Source organism: Montipora foliosa, chromosome 5 (genome assembly GCF_036669935.1).
Source record: "Montipora foliosa isolate CH-2021 chromosome 5, ASM3666993v2, whole genome shotgun sequence".
NCBI classification, from domain to species: domain Eukaryota; kingdom Metazoa; phylum Cnidaria; class Anthozoa; order Scleractinia; family Acroporidae; genus Montipora; species Montipora foliosa.
Window position 1 is genome coordinate 1,080,950 of NC_090873.1, and position 21,313 is coordinate 1,102,262.

A 21,313-nucleotide genomic window follows, 5' to 3' on the forward strand; every position below is an offset into this window, starting at 1 on the left:
CTTGCGAGTTTATTATAAAAACACCAATGAAATGGCAAGTGAGCTTTTATGTGAAACCATGATATCTTTATTGCATGTGAAAAGATCACCGTTGCTATGGCTACATAATCAATCACACCATTCGTTGAAAAAAACTATTTAAGTAAAATGATTTGGCATTTCATTGGTGCGTATATAATAAATAAAACAGCACATGGCTGCTTGTAGATACAAAATTTTCTTTTCTTGTGTTTTCAACACTCGAAGAGAAATTTCTTATCTCCAAGCAGCTGTGTAATTATTATCCATTAGTTATTAAGACTTTTTCTATTTGAAAATATTGAAGGGCCGCAGCCAGGATGGAACATAGTTAAAATTTAAAAAAAACGATCTCTGGCTAAAATGATTAAAAAAAAAAAAAAAATTAACTACGAGCTTTCGACTGCCCGAACTGCAGTCTTCGACGGGTAAAATGAATGATAAGAAATCGATGAGAAAATTTAAATAAAAACGTACATTGCAAAATGATGAGAATGTAGAAAATTTATGAATACAGAATACAGAAGCCACTACAATTGAAAAGGCTTGCCCTGAGTGTGGGAAGCATTATTTTTTTCTTTAGAACGCTCTGAGAGTTTCACTTGTTTTTAAGATACCTAGGTGGAGATAACCCACTTATTAAAAAAAGTTAAAGGTAAAATAATGATTTTAGAATGACTTGCATCCAATTAACTGGCAGTCAATGAAGATCATACAGCACTGGCAATATGTGTGAAAACTTCCAGTGCAATGTTTGATGTTTCTATCCTGCACACATTATATATGCAAACACAAACATGCGGTGTGCATCCAAACACGCGGTGATATTCAGACGATGACCACAGCAAAACAAGTCAAGTCAATTTTTGACTATTCAAATAAAGTGGACACTTGTTGCGAAAATGTTGAAATGCAAAGCCGAATAAATTCTTCGGAAACCAGTAGTGCTTTTAGACATGCAACATTGTTCTTCGTGAAAAAGCCGCTACAAATTGATGTACAACTTAAATACTCTGCCCTCTTTTACACGAAACTCTGCGTGTAAAATTTTACACGCACTGTGAAGAATTTGCGTGTAATTTTTTTACTCACAACTTCGTGTATTTTTTACTCGCACGTAACGCGCACGTAATTTGCGTGCAAAATGCGCGCAATATGGCGGACTTACACGCATGATACGCGTGTAATGCTGCTATTCCTGCGGCCAGTACTGTAAGTTTCGTTGATAAGGACATGTAAATAGCCCTATACAAGTGTCAAATTAAATTAAAATGAAACTTCCCCTCAGTAGCTGAATTAATCATTAATGGCTCAAGAGTCTGTCATTAGGATTTGAGATCCCAATGTTTGACCACACTCTACTATGAAGTGGTCCTAACAACTTCACAAACTGAATACTAGGGTTTTGGCTAAAAGGGATGACTCAAAAGTACCTTCTTGAGCCCACAGTGCACCACCCAAGAGACCTTGTTGTCACTTACAGCAACTGCTGACCGGAAGAAGGTCCTCTCAGTTCATTCCTTTTACTGCCACCGAATGTCAGACACTTACAGACTAACTATTGGTGGTTCAAATCACTGGGAGAAAAAAAAATTCTACAATAGGACTTACCTCTTCTGGTCATCTGTTCCCATTTGACACCTTTGAACTACATGTCTGAGGTCCACACATCCCCACACATTGATACCAAACATTGCTGACAGTCTTTTCACATCATCCTGGATACCAACACCAAACTTAAGAATAGTCTTGTCCTGCAGAATTTCTTCCAAAATTTGAGGCATTTGACCCTCCATTTTACATAGACGAACAAGAAAACAGTCACATATGGGAGTTGCAATCTGTAACAATGCAACAGGGGCATTCACTTGGCCTTTAGTATTTACCCACTCGCAGTCAATTCCAAGGTAATTCATCCTGAAAGGATATTGTGAACGATAATACTGCAGAAGCGTGTCACAGGAAGGAAGATGCATCGTCCAGAACAAAAAACTCTTGCATTCTTTGGTTCCTTGGAACGCTCCGTTTCTTGAGACAAGCATATACTTGACCTTTTCCGGATATGCTCATCAGGCCCAAAGAAAAGAATTTGGAGAAACCACTGCAGAAATGCGACAAAGCAGATAACTAACGAATAAAAGCTCTTTTTTTTGTGTCCTTTGTTTAATTTGATCGGTTCCTTACAAACCTTCTGAATTTCATTGCCGGCTTGCCTGATTAGCCATGATGCAATCATAGAGCGTGAATTCGTATGTTGTTACGACCAGTTGGAAGACTCACCACAGGTGCCCCCAAGCTTAGTGTGAGCATGGGCGACAAAAATATGAGGATTTGTATGAGAATCCCGATTAAAAAGACTTAAGAATATAATTGTATGAAAAAAATCTCAATTAAAAAGCCTAAACTTATTGCCATCGTGGATAGCTTCCTTCCTGTGTGGTTATTTTCCAGAGGCGACGACGATTTGAGCCATTTCTCAATTTCGTGTGTTGTCAACGGTTATAATAAAATCCCAAGGCTGGAGACTGACTGCTCAGGTGCCACCAGTTTGAGTTCAAAATATTCTATGGTCTAAAATATTCAACGGTCACAATTTCACGTAAGAATCAGTTGACAAAAGATTGAACTTTCATCTCAACCCACCATCAACACGCAATAGCAGTCCTGCGAGGCAAACGTCAGGCTGTGAATACTAAGTATTGCCACAAACAAACGATGAGAAGGCGGGGCTCTGGCACAATAGTGGCCATGGCTTCGACGTTTGATAACAAACTGACCCTTGCCGGGCGTGGCGGACCGTAGTTTGTCAGCCGCACAAATTGGCTTTATTTCCCTTGGTCTAATGGCATGGACTGCATTGACTCAATTGTCCAATCACAGTCACGCATCCTTCGTTGTTGACAAAGTTCCAAACACCTTCGCGAAGCCGGAAAGCATTCAAAGATGCGAGAATGAAAGCAATAGTAAACAAAATTTTGCACATTTATGCCGCTTTTATAGGTTCATAGGATTTTGTTACGTAGTAGGCTGTTAGCGATCGTAACTGTATTTATCAAAGCCTTCAAGGAATTAACATTAATTATGCAAATAATTTTTTTTCCCGTAGTTTATCAAGCGCAATTTTTTTATTCACCTGGGTCTCAAGAAGGGAGTGTTTCTCTCAAAATGCTAATAATTAACTTTCACTGGCTTCAGTAGGTCCAGCCACAAAATATTCGTAGCCCAATATCCTTCGTGAACAAAGATAGATAGATAGATAGATAATTTATTTCCAAAAAGCTTTGCAGCCAAAGGGCTGAATTATGCTAAATTGACAATATGAAATCGAATAATCGTAAAACACTAAATATGCCTAATAAATATATAACTTACAAGCAAAAAAAGCAAAAGATGAATACAAAGATGATGATAAATAGAGAAGCCGAAACTTAGTATAATAACTAATACGTAGAACTGCTGTATCTTCAAAGCATTAGATAAAATGGCCTGCGTAGCCTACCAACCCTAAACAAGATTAGTTGATCCTATATAAATATACTCCTGAATATATGACTTTATATACTGTATATATAAAATATACACTTAGTATATAATATAATGCGTAGAACAGCTATAACTTCAAAGCATTGGATAAAATGAAACTGTCCCTAAACCTATTAGTGTTATACTTAATGTGGAACTTGCGCTTTCTCCAAACATTTACTGAGTTGTTGTTTAGTTCAGGCAAGAGTTCATGAAGTCTGTGGTCGTCTTTTTCTAGGATCTCCTTGAAAAGCTTGCTTGTCAGTTCTGTCGACGATCTTTTAGTAAGGAAGCTCGGCCTTTACAAGGGCCTATTGGTATGAGCAGGGAGAGTAGATAATGCGCATTGCGCGCTTTTGACTGGCTTTCAGGTCATGCGAAAGGTAAGCAGGCAAACTGTTATGGAATACTGGGCAGCTGTTCTCCAATATTGGGCGAATGTAGGGACAGAAAAATTGTGTTAGTTCACGAGGCTCCAGTCCTGAGCGTTTCAGTTGAACAAGACAGTAGAGGCGTTTCCTGGCCTTCTTAATTACTTCATCCACATGTACATTCCACTTGAGATCGCATGAAACATGTAGACCAAGAATCTTAGCACTTCCGATAGACTTGATTGGTTTGTTTTTAAGTATGATAGGCAGAATTTGATTACTGTTTGCACGGCTGAAGCATATTCTGAGTTCTTTACATTTAGATTCGTTCAATTGAAAACTTGTCCTCTGCAGCGCATCTAGATAGTCCACAGCTGACTGGATGGAACTGGGCTGGTCCGGCAGGTTTCTTTTACAGGTCACAGATCATTGTTTTACTTATACAGAAAGCATCCTAAACATTCATAGTAGCTAACTTTACTCCTAAAAACTTTTCTTTAGGCCTAATTAGGCCTAAGGCTAGCTTTTATGACTGTTTAGGATGCTTTCTGTATTAGTAAAGCATTGACCTGTGACCTGTGACCTGCAAAAGAAACCTGCCGGGGCTGGTCTCTCGGTACAAAACTATAAAAGCGAGGTGCCACACGCTAACACCAACCCGGTGTGGCCAACACATCACGCATGCGCACAACCAAATCACATGGTCAATTAGCAGCCATGGACAGCTGTTTCGGGCTTTTGGTCCTCATCAGCATGGCGTAGCTAAAATACCAGCGGGGGTGTTTAGCACCTTGCTTTTATTGTTGTTTTAATTTACGTGACACACCGATCTCTTAATGTGATCATCCTTCCCACACGCTTGCCGTGAGAGAACAGTTTTGCTGTTCCCAACCCAGCTTATCACATCTTTGGCATGTGAAGCTGCCAGTTAAAGGGGTGCTAAACACACCCGCCTGGTATGTTAGCTACGCCGTGCTGATGAGGCCCAAAAGGCCGAAACAGCTGTCCATGGCTCCTAATTGGCCGGGTGAAATGTTTGTGCGTATGCGTGATGTGTTGGCCACACCGGGTTGGTGTCAGCGTGTGTCACCTTGCTTTTATTGTTGTCTCTCGGTACACACTCTGAAATAGTCGTATAATCCACGTATTTCCACAGATCAACATTTTTGGACATTTAAGTGGTGAATCATGATAAGTTTAGTCACAATGCAATTACAGAATTTATTCTTTAAGAAACAACCAGGGACCAAGCTTTGTCCCTGTGGAAGACCAGGCGGCACAGCACCCCACTTGAGTAACAATCATTCCCAAGCTTAACACGTTGCTTGCGACAAGTCAGAAAGTCCGTAATCCACGCAACAATAACAGCAGGAAGGTCGAACAGCTGAAGTTTTTGGACCAAAATGTGGTGGTCAATTAAATCAAAGGCCTCAGCTGAAGTGTAACAGAACCACTCTAACTGTCGCACCATTTTCATTGGTCGATCTATTCCATGAATGCAGCATACTAATTAGAGCCTGAGTAGTACATGAGTCGGGGATGGTTCCAAACTGACGTGGGTCAACTTTACGCAGCACAGCCGGTTTCACAAAGAGGTCTACCACTAACTCCTCAGTCAACTTAGACAAGATAGGTGTCAATCATATTGGACGCAAGTGTTTCTTAATTTCGTAAACAAGTTTTAACTTAGGTATAGGCACAACAGTGGCTTGCTTCCATGACAGCGGCACACAGCACTCCTTGAAGGAGGAGTTTAGGACGTCCGTAACAACAGGGGCTAGCAGGTCAGCGTTTTCTTTAATTAATTAAGGAGCCAAGAAGGGATGTTGTCGGGATCGTCGTCGGGACCGTAGTCGGGACCAGTGCATGGCTTTCGTTGGATTAAGCGATGCCAGATACTTGAAAACAGAATCTATAGATACAGCAACAGTTTCGATCTCACTTCTTGTTGGCATGTTAGCTGGTGTGTTAGCTGGCGACAAGGGTGTAAAGCCGCTCATAGTACATGTATCTAGGAAGGCCTTGTTTATGGTGTTTGCAAGCGCTTCCATGTTACTCCAACTGGACACAGATTTAAATTAGTTGTTAACTTCAATACGTTGAAGGACCGTCGCGGGATTTTCGCGAGAAGCGGCAGACATCCCACTTATCTTCTTACCCTCGTTCCACCAGACCTTAGGTTTACAGTCTTCCAGATGTTTCACTGTAGCTTCGTAGTATTTGGCGCGACAACGATCTACGTAACCGGTTGACATGCGCGATTCTTCAATTGATGAAAGAGTGTTACATCACCACAGGAGAGAGCTTTTTGTCGATCCTGGATAAGTGTTGTGAGTTGGTTATTCATCCAAGGAGGTTCGTTTAGTAATATGGGCTTAGTTTTCACAGGAAGCAAGATCTCCATACCAGTTTTAATTATCGTCTCCAGCATCTCTACCTTCTCTTTACACGAGTCTTCCATTAACGAGTGCTTTAACATCAACTTCCGCATGGCTAGGCGATTTGTTGGTTTAAGGTCTCTAGATTTCAAAGAAACCTTTTGACTTGGAAGATCTAGCCTTGACGTCGATCAGGATGGACCGTCACACAATAGTGATCAGAAAGCCCAAAAGGCGGGGGAAGCTTCTTAGGGGCATCATAGAGCGAGGCCAATTGAAGGGTGCTTACCATTTACCCAAAAAATCCGGAAATTTCGGTTTGAGGTCAAATGGAAAGGCAATTTTCCGGAAAATCTTTTCGGAAATTGTGGACAACCTCCAGAGGTAGTCTTTTTTTTTGCCGTTCCGGAACGGAATTCGCAAAATGCTCTTACCATTTGCGAGAATTCTTCCATTTCCAGGCCCTTTCTCACGAGATCGAGTAAAATATGCGGGATGAAGTGGTAAGCACCATTCTCATCCGGTTGGGCATTAAATTCAGAAAATCGCTTACCTTTATGCAACGATCACTCCATCCGGATTATTTGGCTAAATGGTAAGCATTCTTGACTCTTTTTAAGCACTCGCTGAAGCACTAGATCCAATTTGCTTTGCCCGCGAGTCGAAACTGGACGATTTGCTTCAGACCAAAGCCATTTTTGATACGAGTGATGTTTAATTTATTGAAATCACCTGCGATGATGATTCCACAGTCAAAGTTTATTTGCATGTCAATATATATTCCTTGAAGGCTTGAGTCAATGCAGTCATGTCGGGAGAACCAGGGGAAGGCAGCCAGTGATCCAGCCGTGGTGTGGGGCAAGGAACGAGGCGGCGAGCGGGCTTGAGTTAAATCAGGGTGATGGGCTCCTGGTTAAATGGAATACGTTTTTCACCCGATGGAAATTACCAAGGAAATTTCCGGCAATTTGTTGTAAATGGTAAAGAACCATTGTATCAGGCGTACCTTTTCGCGCCCTCTCAAAAGAAAAGTACGCCTGATCGCAGGTTTCAAAAGAGCCTGCTTTTAGGCTATTGCTGGTTTTCACTCACGTGATCAACAGCCATGTTTTTCAACGAAAACAAAAGGAAGCGTTTGCATAATAATAGAGTTAAATAGGACATTTGCATGATGACGCCATATGACTACAAGTACCAGAATCCTTCAGGTTTCGCTTGTGTCATGTTAATTAGAGTTATTGTTATTTTTACCCCACTGGGAATACAAAATTTAAATATGAAAAGAAAAACAAACTGAATTGTGGTAGTTGTAGTCAAATGACGCCATCGTGAAAATTGCCTATTCCCGGAGGATTTGGTCGGGGCACCAACATGGCCGCCTTTCCTTTGTTTTGGGCACCAACATGGCGGTCGTGACGTCATGTGAAAACCGAGAATTGATTACCACATACCTCCCCCACCCCTCCCCTCCCACCTCTCCCCAACACACTCACGCAAGAAAGTTAATTTATTGATTGATTGACAGGCGCTTTTCTCTGCACCAATGAAAACACACTCATTCTGTATTTTATTTGGGGTGGCCCACACTTTTCCAAGGCTGCTTATTTGACACACGTGCTGATCGTACGGATTCTGCATCACTTCTTACCTAAATTAATTGAGGCTGGGTAGGCTTATTTTCTCATTTTGTCGTTTGGCGAGCACGGCAATGGCGAAACCAAAAGTTTTTTTCGATATCTCCATCGGTGGCCAATCTACCGGACGCATTATATTTGAAGTGAGTGTAAGATCGCGCATGAGATATTCTTGACGTTTGTTCGCTATTCTGTATCTTCGTTTCAACACTTTTTTTTCCCTTCCTACACAGCTGAGGGCCGATGTTGTCCCAAAGACGGCAGGTATGCATTATTTTTCACAGCGCTTTGAAGTTAAGTTTGAAAACAATAAGCTTAGATAGGGCTTGCTTGAGCGTATTAAGTTGTACTGTGTATTGCAAACTGCACTCGATACAGCTCAGTACTTTTACATTCACATTTTGCAGAAAGTTCGTCCAATATTTGCATTGCGAGGAATATGCCGTCTTCGAAAAACTCTCAAACATACAAATATTTTGGTCTAGGAATAGCGTTTAAAGTGGGAGGTCACTGTTCACACGTTTCCTAACCATAGATTTAGCATAACAGTGAAGTCGCCCCACCTTTAATCCTGTATAACTTAATAAGTCGCCCCACTTGATCACTTATGAAGGCTTCCTCCTTGTAAGCAAATGTCTTCATAAACAGAAGCTTGTTTATGTATATGAAAGTATTAAATTCATACTCTTTTTTTCTTCATTAAAATATGACCTCGGTGCATGATCCAAAATAGTGTTACGGACTCTCGAGAAATTGTGATAAAGTTGATAAATTTTACCGCTACTAAGATGTCATGTGTCAAGTGACCCATGTGCCACAACGATCAATTGTTCTTTGGGTATAACATAAGCAACAAGCTTGCTTAAACTGGTTTTACGGCAATTTACCCAATCACATTTATTTATTTATTTATTTATTTATTTCTGGTGGTTCAATGACAATAAACAACATAACCATAGGGATAGTCTAGAAGAAAGTCATAGACCCCATGCAAAGGTAGACCACCTAAAAGACCACATTAAAAGAAATAATCTAAAAGTGAAGAATACCCGGCCACATACTTGCATGTGAATGGCATGTATGGTTGCCTCCCCCCCCCCCCCCCAGGGATTTTTTACAGAAAATGCCGAGGAGGCATCATTGTCGTCTGCGTGTAAAGTGGTATAGTATTGTGTATTATAGTTGTTAAAAACTGAACTACAGATGCATGTATCAGATTGAGAGCATTTTCATTCGCTCGCTGGACACAGGCTATCAATTCATATATGTCGGCCCAACTTCAAAAAATCTGCTGCACGGCAACTGATTCTTTGAATTGGACCAAACAATTTTCATTTCCATGAATTGGTCGTTCATCGGCTGTCCAAAATACACGCAGGATTTGCACTCCGACGCCCGTCGGCCGATAAATCAGGCCGACAATCGTACTGTGTAAACCGCCTTAAAATTTTGCATGGTCGCTCAATAATCCCTCGTGTGTTTTGTATCTTTAATATTCATTTTGTTTATGAATGTCCTCTTTTTCAGTTTAAAGAAATTATTACTCTACTGTCCAAAATGTTTCGCGTCTCTTCAGGTGTCTGTTGTATAATTCGCATGAGCTTTTGTGTATGTTTCAGAGCGAATGTTTGTTTCCCGGGTTCCCAGATTCGAAAATATAAACTAAACATGATCACAGTGATTGTTGTGAGTTGTAAGTTAAGTTATTTCCAACGCAGATGAATATCATGGCCTTGGCGCGACCTTGTAATAGAATATTAGAATTTCCACTTTACGGGAAGACAAAAAGGTTGTCCGCAAATTTTGAAAATCTTTCCAGAAAAAGGTGCCGTTTCATTTAATTTTTACCCGAAATTTTGGAAAATTGCATCCTTTAATTTGTTGAGATGATTGACAACAGCAGTTTCATGCAACATTTGTGACCTCTCATGCGAAAATGTTCCTAATGACTAGTTGTTCTGATGCGTGAAGTAGTGGTGAATTCTTTGTGAGAACGGAAAGGGAAGTCGTTCTCACAAGTTAAGGAGTCGTTCTTAAGTGGTAGTGACTTGTGTGAACAGAATTGGAAGTTGTTTGCTTTCCTCAAGCCGACGTTCAAAATAACAGGCACTCATGAGAATGGCTCTGGTTATTCATGAGGGAAAGAAAAAATGTTGAGTTTTCGGTTGCAACCTTTGTTTGCCATTCAAGCAACTCAAGCAACAGGAGACGATCAAGTGAGAAGTTGTGTGGTTTCACAGGCCACCGCGTTACTTGCTTTGCAAAACACTGTTGTAAATCTTTAACAACACCTCAAGCAATAATGGGAAGGTTAATGCTGGAAGGACAGAAATGAAGCTGCTGGAGAACGGCTATAATAACTGTTCTCATGAATATGCGTAGCTTCAAAGTAAAGCAACTATTTGTGACACGTTGATCAGAACTGTTGTTGTTGTCTTTATTCTCTTGACGGCTAATGTTTTGTGAAATTTAAAACATTCATCTTAGATATACTATAGTAGTCAGACTGTGGGTTGATAAACATAGGATCAATCAGGGTCTGCCTCATCATTTTTACCTGGGTTAGGTAGTAGATTATAGAAATCAGACTCCATTGCCTCATGAAATATTCTAGACCAGATACAATTGACAAAGATGAATTCCCTATCATCTAAATTATAGAAAGGTAACAGTTGAAGTGTATTAATGAGATCGAATTAATTGTATATTCAGAGACTCCTTGATCAATACATAACTTAATTAAATCACTATCTATTACTTATCTGGTCAAGATAATCCTTAAATTCCTCATGAGTTATAAAAGCTTGAGTGGGAGACGTTTCATTCACTTTCAACATGATCTTGCCATTACTGGTCCACAAATATTTAACGTTGTTCCTCCACTTGCATTCTTTTATTCCCAGAAGAACCTTTTTCAGTAATTAGTCAAAGACTCGCTAATGTAGATCTTACTATTTCCAGGATTGTTCGTCTCTGTAACTGAAGGTAAGTGACTGGTGTTTTTTCCAACCAAGTTCTTTCATTTCTTGTATACTTCATCCCTCTTCTCTCTTCGGAGAAATTTGACTATCAAACTATTTTTTACTTTCTGTGAATCAGGAAGCCTGTGAGCTACAGCAATGTCACTGTCTTTAATCTCTACTCCAATAAGAGAACCAATTTCTTTTGACAATCTGTTTCGAGTTGTCAAGAGACTTAATTGGGACACCAGTAACTTCCAGACAGTCCCTTCACAAGTACTGCTGCTTTTTATCCAGTGAGCATTCCATTTGGTAAAGAATCTCTTCGTGTTTACGAGTCGTTTCTGCTAACTCGTCCTGTTTGTCTTCGGAGTAAATCTGTGACCTCCTTGTATTTCTTATGAAGCTTCATTTTTTGACCTTTGGAACTTTGCAGGGCTTTTTTTGGTTTGTGACCCTTTGGAAAAGTAGCTTCCCACGAAAACCCCCCACCTCTCGGAAAATACTGCCCTTTAACCCCCTCTCTCCCACGGAATTTCCAATGATCTTCCGTGGTGGGGGTATGGATATTTTCTGGAACCACACATTGCATCTTTCGATCCCCACTTTGATGCTTCATTTCAGCGCTTGTATCTCTGTCTTGATTTCTCGCCTAGTGCTAGGCAAAAATTCGTCTTTCCACATTCCTCTTGACTCTTGACTCTTGACTCTTGACTCCTGGGGTTTCCCCATTGATGAGTAATATTGTCTGGCAGACAGAGTAAAATACTAGGTCTGGCTGGTTTAGGCCAGTGTGGGCGTCGGGGTTAATTGATCAGCTCGATCGTGCAAAACATAGTTTTGCATGTCCTTTTTTCAGTTGAATTGGTTTCGATAATTGTAATGTTCTCGAAAAGCCCGCAATCAAAATAAAAAAATCAAGAATACATCTTTGATCTCTTCAAAAGTAGTCGCAACTGTTGAGATGCATTTGTTTGTTTCCACTGCCCCGTGAGATCTTCATTAGCAGAGATCACACATCATGATTCAAATTATAGAGAAAAAGATTCTCATGTCTTGTTTGGATCAGATGATGAGCTTGATGGTATGTGTTTATGCAAATTACTGTTACTCTAATGTGCGTGGTTCTTGCTGTACAACTCCCTGTTTCCTGGTTTGGTCCTCGAGGATGGTGAAATAACGGCATTGTTCCATATTTGTATGCAGTCAAACTCGGCCTTTTGGCCATGGAAAATGCTGTATTTGGGATTTGAGATTCCACTTGAGTGAGACACAGCGCAAGTCTCCGGAGATTTACGGCAAGTGTTCTTTATTGTCCGAGTACAGTGGCTACGACAAGAATAATTTTATAAGAAGGCGACATAGAGGTCAACCCTGGTCCTCAGAACATAATTTCCAGCAATTATTTATCTGATCTGCATGATCTCTCTACTTCAGGACAGAGTTTAACATTTGCGTCTTTATTGAATGATTATGTGGTGGACAGCAGCTTTGACTTTTACACTTTAACCGAAACATGGCTTAACGTGAATGACGATGCTGTTAGAAACTAATCATGCCCTGGTGGCTATAAACTCTTGGACCATCCCCGAGTTGGCCGTAGATGTGGAGGTACTGCCTTACTGCACCGTAACTCGTTATCCGTAGAAATCCTGGAGGGTGGCGAATGCAACTCGTTTGATTTCTCGGAATGGTCTGCCGAATCTCCAGATCACAATATTCATATTGTTATTGTATACAGGTTACCTTATTGTGAGGAATATAGAGCCGCCACAGCTTCATTTTTTGATGAGTTTGCAGAGTATGTTCAAACAAAATTATTGTGCAACCAAGATCTATTGGTGTTAGGCGATTTCATTATCCACATGGATGTTCTCAACAATAAAGATGCTTTAAAGCTTATGGATCTGTTAGTCTGTTGGTCTCGCTCGCAACATGTAAAAGATCCAATTCATATCCATGGCCACACCCTGGATCTAGTCATCTCTGGCCAATCCAACAACATCATTTGGGGCACACCCTTCTGTTGATCGCCTCACGTCAGACCATGGTGCTGTGCACTTCACTGTCAACTCCAATAGACCACCTTTGGCAGTGAGGTCGGTGTTGTATAGGATCTTTCGACTTGAGGGTCTTCCAATCGGATGTAGCTGCCTCTGATTTATGCATGAATCCCCCTGATGACTTGAATGATCAAGCAGCCTGTTACAACGATACATTAAGAGGGATTCTGGACAAACATGCACCTCTAGTGACACGTACTATCTTAGAAAGACCACGGGTTCCATTGTTCACAGAGGAGATCCAGGACTGGCTGAAAAAAAGTGAAGAAGGAGCAAGGCTCCTCAACTGTTTTTTCTTAGTGGAGGTATTGTGGGGTTATGTAATGCCAAAAATCATGCAAAATTTCAAGCGGATCGCTTGAAAGCCAGATGTTTGCCAACTTGTGGAAAAAGTTACAACTTTGTTGCATGCATGTTTACTTTTGCAGACTTGATAAGCAGGTTTGGCCGATGAAAGTGCTCGTAGAGCTTTATTTTACTACATAACTGAACAGTGTTGACAATTCAAAGAGCGTGATATAAACAGATAAAAGTTTATGATGAATGGTGAACGAAATTTCCTTTCAGTGAATTAGGAATAGCAAGTATGTGGAGAAATGGATACGTTGCGATGATTGACATGAATATACTGTAAAACAATTGAGATGAAGAGTAAAGTTTGATTTTGTTTGGACTTGAGGCATTGGAATTGTCTAGCTGTGCTACAGATGTTTGAGCTCTTGCACCTCGGCCACTGGTGTTATTTTGTTATGATTTCAGATTGGCCTTTCCCATGTCAACGCCAAACGTCGTTGAATAATGATTTGCCCAGTATGAAAATTACAGCTGAGAAATTGACGTGGTGCGATGATGGAGAGGTGAAATTCGAGTTTCATTTTGACCTGGGACGATAGAATTTTTTAGCAGTGCTGTAGGCGGTTGTGCTCTTATTGACTTAATATTTTGTTTTTATATTGTCCTTTCCTACTCCCTCTCCAATATCACTCTGCTGGTTACCTAAACTAAAGATGTTCAGTTCCTTGTTCAGAAAGCATTGAAAACATTCTTCAAGAGCATTGTAAGTGTTGAAAAGTGTTGGAAATCATGAAGAACCGTTAAAAACTTTGGCATTGTGAAAAGGCGTTGGAAAAATCAGCACAAACTGGAAAAAAGTTTAAACCCATTAAAGCCGTTAGAGAAACTGCTAGCTACCTGTTGGTTAGCTGTGTACCTTTTCGTGTGAGAGGTCACAAGATTTGACAGAACTACATTATCGGTCAGAAGTAACCTTACAGGGAAGGCATTCGTGGAACACCAAGGCGAATGGAATGCTATGGGAAAACAAAAGGAATTCCAAAATTTCTTATGGAGAGGAATGTGTTTGGAAGAACACTTTTTTCCATATAGAATGCATTAATATAGTTAATATAGAATGTGTTCTTTTATATTTTCTGGAACCACGCAATTTTCAGAAACAGCATAACAAAGATGACAGAAGATTCTGTTGAAACATGTTTTTTAGAAACATTGTTTCTTAAAGTAATATCTTCCTTTAAAAACGATTCAAAGGGGTTTTTTTTTTTCAGGTCTAAAACCCTTTGACGTTTTGCCTCTTGCTCGTGAAAACAGCAAAAAAAGCTGCATTATTGCCTTCTGCTGACAACTTGATAATAAACAAGCACAATGCAGTCTCAATTAAATTTTAATAGCACTTCTCTTTTAAATGAAACCTTTTGAAATATTGTTGCAGCTAACTGATCTTCACCATGAGGAATTTGCATGTCGATGCTCTAAATCTGTTCTCGTTCCTGCAGTGTTTCCGAAAATGAACAAACAACTTGGGACGATGAGTTGTTATAGTTTAATTGAACTGAAAAAAAAAAAATTGAATCCTACCTCTTTCGCTGGGCTTTTACTGGGGCTAAATCAGAGGGAATTGGTGCTAAATGAATGTAAACAGTGTTTAACAATATCAACGAAACAATGACAGCTGTTTTACTTTACCAACTCCATGGTTGCCTGGTAATGATTGAATTTGAATAATTATCCAAATGGCGGGAATATTATCATAATTTTCTAGGTTGAGGGAGAATATGAAAATTGTTATGTTGGTAACTTGCATGATAGTGAATCCAAACAAACGGGGTACAGTGAACCAGTATGCAATAAAGAATGTCCAGGATGAAATAAACACAGCGTCTAATAAAAAACAGAACAGAACTTTAGAGTCAGTTAGTAGTTAGTCTTCAGTTAGATGGTTTCATGAAACGGTTAGAACATTATCTTCATCTGTTAGAATGTTAGCTTCATCCGTCTGTTACTTTTATCAGTCAGGGTCTTTTCCTCGTCTGTTAGAGCTGCAGTCTTATCCCTCAGAGTTAATTCATCCTGTTAGGCAAATTTTGCTATCTGGTGGCAAATCAATTCTGTATTGATTGTTCGGGAACAAATGCTTCCTGAGTGTCATTTAACAATAAGAGTCTGATCAAGCAATGACTTTATACATGACTTAGGTTACCTTTTTAAATTGGTTCAACCGTGTTCTCCTTACTATAATTTATCGCTTCAAGGAGCAATTATTACCTTCTGTAACCATTTGGAGGTTTGAAAATTCAACAAGTTGTAAAAACAAGTTGTACCCCATAGGATCTTTGTAGGGGGGCAAAATTACGAGGAGGCATGTACCTTTGGTAAAATGAAAGGTATGCCTAAATGGGAAACATTAAAGAATTTATGTTGTGTTCCTTAATGTGATGCTAACTGTATTTTCAGAAAACTTCCGTGCATTGTGCACTGGTGAAAAGGGATTTGGTTTTAAGCAAAGTCAATTCCACAGAATTATCCCTGGCTTTATGTGCCAGGTAAGTTCATGTTATGTTGTTGCAAAGAGAATTAACACAAATATATATCCTAAAGTGTTCTTGCTGTGGAGGAAGCACAGTGAATGAGCAGCAATCCTGATCAGAATTAAAATAATTTATATATATTTACTGAAGGGAAATCTTTCTAGTGTTGCTATAACTTTTTACCAGATTTTTACCAACTTGCTCCAGGTGCAATTTCTTGTTCAATGGCTGTGGATTAGTTTGCCGCAATCATAGTTCAAGACTGCCACAGATATTTTTATCTTCTTGCGGTCTAATTAAGCATTTTCATATAGCCTTAATGCTTTTACATCTATCTGGTGATTTAGTTAAGGATCAATGTGCAATGCAACAATGATGATAGGCAGAGTCATTACACAACATGTTACATGATGGACAGATGGTTTTCCAGTATTGTGGGTCCATTGGGTCGTAGTTATGTTATCTGCATAGACCACTTTCATAAATGGCGACCAACTTTACATTCTTTTGTATTTATTTTAAATAGACCTTCTGCCCTGGTTTTGAAACAAATATTCTTTTGAAATTTGCTTCTTGTAGCGAGGCTAGTAGGGCTTATTAGCATTAAAACAAAAGAATAATTTATTTGGCCACCATTATGAAAGAGGTCTATGGTACTTATACATAATGGATTTGAATTGTGATCTGTAGGGTGCAAGAAAGTTGAAGGTCATTTGCTAAGGTGTTCCAGATTGTTTTTTTTTTATTGAAAAAAGATCTCTGAAAAGTAACAGTATTACCTGAACATTTCCTTGAAAAAAAAGATGCTGTTATATCTGGTAGTGTGAGTAACTAAGACTTGAGGAAGAACAGAAGAACTAACTTAAACCCCTTGACTCCTGGGGGTTCCCCATGGCTGAGTAAAATAGTCTGGCGTTAGAGTAAAATACCAAGTATGGCCGGTTTAGGTCTGTTCAGCAGTGAAAGGATTAACTGTGTCAGTTATGACTTCAAAGAATAAAATCAGATCTAAAAACTCATTCCAAGGCTGCTGCCTAACGGTTGCCTGGGGTGCCTTATTTGCTTTATGCACTTGTAAGACGTGCGAGCGAAAAACTAAAAAACAAACCACAAGGCGGTAAATACCGTATTTACCCGTGTATAAGTCGACCTTTTATGGCCTCAAAAGAAGCTCCAAAAATCGCCCTCAACTTATACACAGGTCAAAGACTTTGAGCCAAGTTCCAGCTAAGTAATTTATTCAAAATTAACTTAATAATGTTGTCTTGGGCATAACGAATGCAGTGGACAAAAGCCGACAAAAGACTTCAAAATAAATGACAAAAGACTTCAAAACGAATGTAAGCAATTCCAGTTGAAATGAAAAAGCATTTGTCCAACTCTAAATGTTGAAGATACTCACAAGCACAAATATGAACTAGACACTGGAATCTTTTGTTTTCCAAAGGCGGAAAGCTTTAAAAGGCATTTCTGTTTCTTCAAATAAAAACTCTATCGTTCAACGGCTTAGTAACCTGGCGCAATACCTCGTGTTTGCGTGCAAGCATCGTCACTTGTGTTGCGTGAAAATGCTGGTTGGTAATGAATGTTTTTTATTCTTTATACAAACCTGGCTGACTTAAATGCTTTTACAAACTTCGTATTGTTTGGTTTATGAGTTTTGTTTTGTTTGTCATTTGAGAAATTATAAGTCAAGGACCAATTAAACCTTGAACATTTTCGCATCGTTCCCAAGTTATTTTCAAAGATTGACTCCTGTTTCCTATGATGTTGTGCTTATCCTCTAAAGCCCTTTATCCTTGAACAACGAAACAGGTTAGTTTGAGGTTTACATGTTCGATTTTCTGAGAACTTTTTCAAAACTCAAGGACAAAATGCCCGCATATACAACAGATGCTGAAGGCCCTGAGGCCCTGATTTTTTTGTGTATCCACATTTCCAGAAATCGAAGAATACAAGATTAGTGTCCCATGAACCTCAAAAATGGGGGTTGACTTATACATGGGTAAATACGGTAATTTTCTGAAGTACACATTTGCTTTTTCTATTCCAACATGAAATGTTGATCAGTGACGGACAGGATTCAGAATTGACTACTATCTCCCTTGATCTTAAAGATAAACAGAGTTTAATAGCGATACTTCTTGTTTACAAATAGTGACGTTACTTTTCTTTTGATATTCAAATTTGCCAACCTTGGAAGGAAAGAAGTCATTGTTTCAACAGCCAATGAGGTTCTGGTTGGCAGTCCTGAATTTTTCAGTCTTCTTTACGCAGTTGCAAAAATTGTGATCATAACTGCGAGGATCATAGCTTCACTTGATTTCATATCTGCAGTTCATATATGATCCATTTCCCATATCATTTCATTGTTGATTTATCAAGGATCATAGGCTGCTTCACTTGATTAATAACAATGGGCCATGTCATGAGAAATATCGCTATCAAATTGGAAATGTATGAGATTATTTTTTTTTACTTCATTTATAAATACTATGTTTACTGTCACAAGGTACACACCAGTTTTTGGTAAGTCATCTGTGGAACATTTACATCTTTTGTATAATTGTCATTAAACCACTGGTTTAATTAATTATTGGTAATTCTGGGCTCTTGAAAAAATGATTCGGGCTACTAACTTTTAATGTCAGAAGGCCGAAGGGCTCCTGGAAATTTTTCTTAGGCAGCAGCCTTGCATTTCAGTAGGAGATAAGTAATAAAGTTTCATAAGCCTTTCCTTTCGTGGCTACTGCAAAATGGTCAATCGACTAACTTTAAGGAGTTTTGGTGTGGTGCCATATGGGGCATAATCTAGACGAACTTTGCTCTCTCAGCCCTCTGTGCGAAAATTGCTTTCCAGTTGATGTCGCAGGCTAGACTTGTACCCCTGCAAACTTGGTGGTGAACCAAAGTGGTGCATATTATTTTTCAGAATTTTGAAAATTCACTGAAAATTATTAAGGAAATAACAATCAGCTACAATTTTTTCAGCTATGTGATGAGGAAAAACAAGCATTTTGATGGCCTACAAGAATTTAGGGGTTAGGTGCACTTGTGTTCTATAAAAATGGCATTAAAATGCCATACTTTCATTCCCTCAACTCTGAAGTCCGATTGTTGGTATGTTTACCAATGATATATCATTGATATCACTATCAGCTAAATGTACCGCAGCGTGTCACTAGGTAAAGCCCTGACCTTGTTTATTCTTGGACGTGAAATACTCATATCTGGGTGTTATTCCTGACAGGGTGGAGACTTCACACGGGGAAATGGGACTGGAGGCAAGTCAATTTATGGGGAAAAATTTGCCGACGAGAACTTCACGTTAAAGCACACTGGTCCAGGTATGAGTTTTCCATGCCGCTCTTAAATCGGCTTCAAAAAGTTAATCACCATAATCTTCAGTTCTGACAATTATTTTTGTCCAAAGTTATATTTATAGAGTCCTGGGGCCCATTTTTTTTTAAAGTCCTGAAAATTTTTTGTGCCCAAAGAAGTGTCCATAAAACTGTCATTTGCTAATTCTTAATTTCAGTGTCTTTTATAGCGCGGACACTTGAACCGTGAACATTAGACTTTCTTTTTATTTTTTAAGGAGCCAATCAGGCGAGTAATAAGACAATTGCCTGTACATTTTTCTGCTTTCTGGGTGTCAGAAAGAGTTGTACGAAATTCACGAAAGAAGGTGACTTTAGATCATAAAAGAATGCAGTGGACCTTTCTGGTCCTTGAAAAGCACAATAATTACAAAATTTCATGGGGGACAAATAACTGCATTAGCTTTCACTGTGGGCATAAAGAAAAATGTGGCTGTCCAGATGAAAAGGATGCTTAGACCATTTCTTCCCAAACGTGTTTCAAAACAGTGTTTCAAACAAATTTAATTAAACACGTTTCAAACAGTTTCAAACATGTTCCAAATGCGTTTCAAACAACAACGTTTCATCACGTTTCAAAAACAAGTGTCACATTTCATTGCGTTTGAATCAGAAGAATTAACATGTGCATAATTATATTATCAGTTGGTTCTTCTGCATGAATTGCCTTAACAGTCTTTGTAAGTGTTGTCAAATATGAATGAATTTCACCTTTTTTCCAAACAATTCTGAAGGTAAATAATTTCAAGATCTTTGAAATGGAAATGAACGAAAGTACAAGTGTCTGTTTAGAACTTCGCTTGGATGCCAGAGGTTTTTTCTCTCTTAGGCCTGTTCCAAACGTCGTGCTACTGCTGTGCCGAACTCAAATGAAATTGTCATTTCAATTTAAGCAAGGCAGTAGCATGCCGTTTGAAACCATTAAGTGCAGCATGGCTGACTTAGGTTCGGCACGACTAGGTTTCAAACAGTGTGCTATTGTTGCGCCAAACTCAATTCATAAATTAATTTATTGTATTTTGCATTATTTGCATACTATTACGCTGGATGGCTGGTTTGTTTTGTCTTTTGAATTTGGCGCGACTGTATTAGGTTTGACGTTTGAAACCGCTGCTGCGACATCGTCGTGCCACTGCCAAGCCAAATTCGTTTGAGTTTGACACGGCATTAGCACAATGTTTGGAACAGGCCTTAGAGCGACGAAATGGCAAATCGTGAAGCGGTGAGAAAAACCGGTTTGCTGGTTCGTTTTTCTCCTTTGATCTTTCATCTCCGAAAGATAGCAAAAAACCTATGGAATTTAGGAAAACCAGAAACCCTGCATTTGAAGAGGATTTGAGCGTAGTGGATAACGAGTATATTTTAGTCTAATGCGGGAGAGATATTTCAGATATATTTCTGTCAGTGTCACATCCTTGTCATGCAAACACATACTTTTAGTGAATTGTTTCTTCCCAGATGGCTTTAACGATGCTGAGAAGATCTTGCTAACTTTAAGAGCTAGGCTTTTCTTCAGTTAAAATAATGCCTTCACCGTTTTTGTGATATTGCTATTTTAGAGATAGACACATTGCTCTGGAAACAGCATTTACTTTTTACATTGAATTGTCACGTGTGACCCGGCAGAATCTGCAAGATCTCTTCGTGATCTCAGAAATTTGATTGTAATCTTGGAAGTCTTTCACAAAATCTTGCTTCAAATTTCAGTTTTTTCTAAACATTAATGTGCTCTGTGTCATTTGTATGTTTAAAATGATTCTTTTAAGGAAATGGAATTACAAAATGTACTCTGTTTTAAAATGAAGAGAATGCCCACGAGAATTGAGAATCTAAACAGTCTAACTTGAATTCTTATTTCAAGTATTTCAAAATATTCCCGTTACCGAGTTTACAGTGCAGCTCGGAGATAAGCGACCCAAAATATACAGAAAAAACGCGTAACGCCGCCATCGCTCCGCCATACAGCTACTAGAAACACCTGGTCGTCTTTTCACATTTTCAGTGACAAACGTTGGTGTTTTGTTAAGTCTTTTTTGTTCAAAAGACTTTGATTGAAGAACAGTTCCTTTCCTGATGCACTCCAGTTCATCTTCCAAAACTCGTCTTTCCGCCGATAGAAGCTTGCCCCCCTTCGCCCACACCCCGTGCCCCGTGCCCCCAAG

General features: G+C 39.2%; 1 protein-coding gene and 1 pseudogene across 1 annotated transcript in view; one reads left to right on the forward strand and one right to left on the reverse strand.

The window, feature by feature from the left end:
* The first annotated feature begins 7,884 nt into the window (after positions 1-7,884).
* The window catches only part of LOC138003307 (peptidyl-prolyl cis-trans isomerase-like), a 19,398-nt gene continuing 5,969 nt past the window's right edge, over positions 7,885-21,313 (forward strand). Inside the window, exons 1-4 of the mRNA XM_068849307.1 lie at positions 7,885-8,066; positions 8,157-8,187; positions 15,698-15,786; positions 19,022-19,118. Of these exons, the coding sequence (XP_068705408.1) occupies positions 7,998-8,066; positions 8,157-8,187; positions 15,698-15,786; positions 19,022-19,118 (286 nt within the window). The 5' untranslated portion in view covers positions 7,885-7,997. The remainder of the gene's footprint in view (positions 8,067-8,156; positions 8,188-15,697; positions 15,787-19,021; positions 19,119-21,313) is intronic.
* Positions 9,810-11,502, reverse strand: LOC138004210 (uncharacterized; annotated as a pseudogene).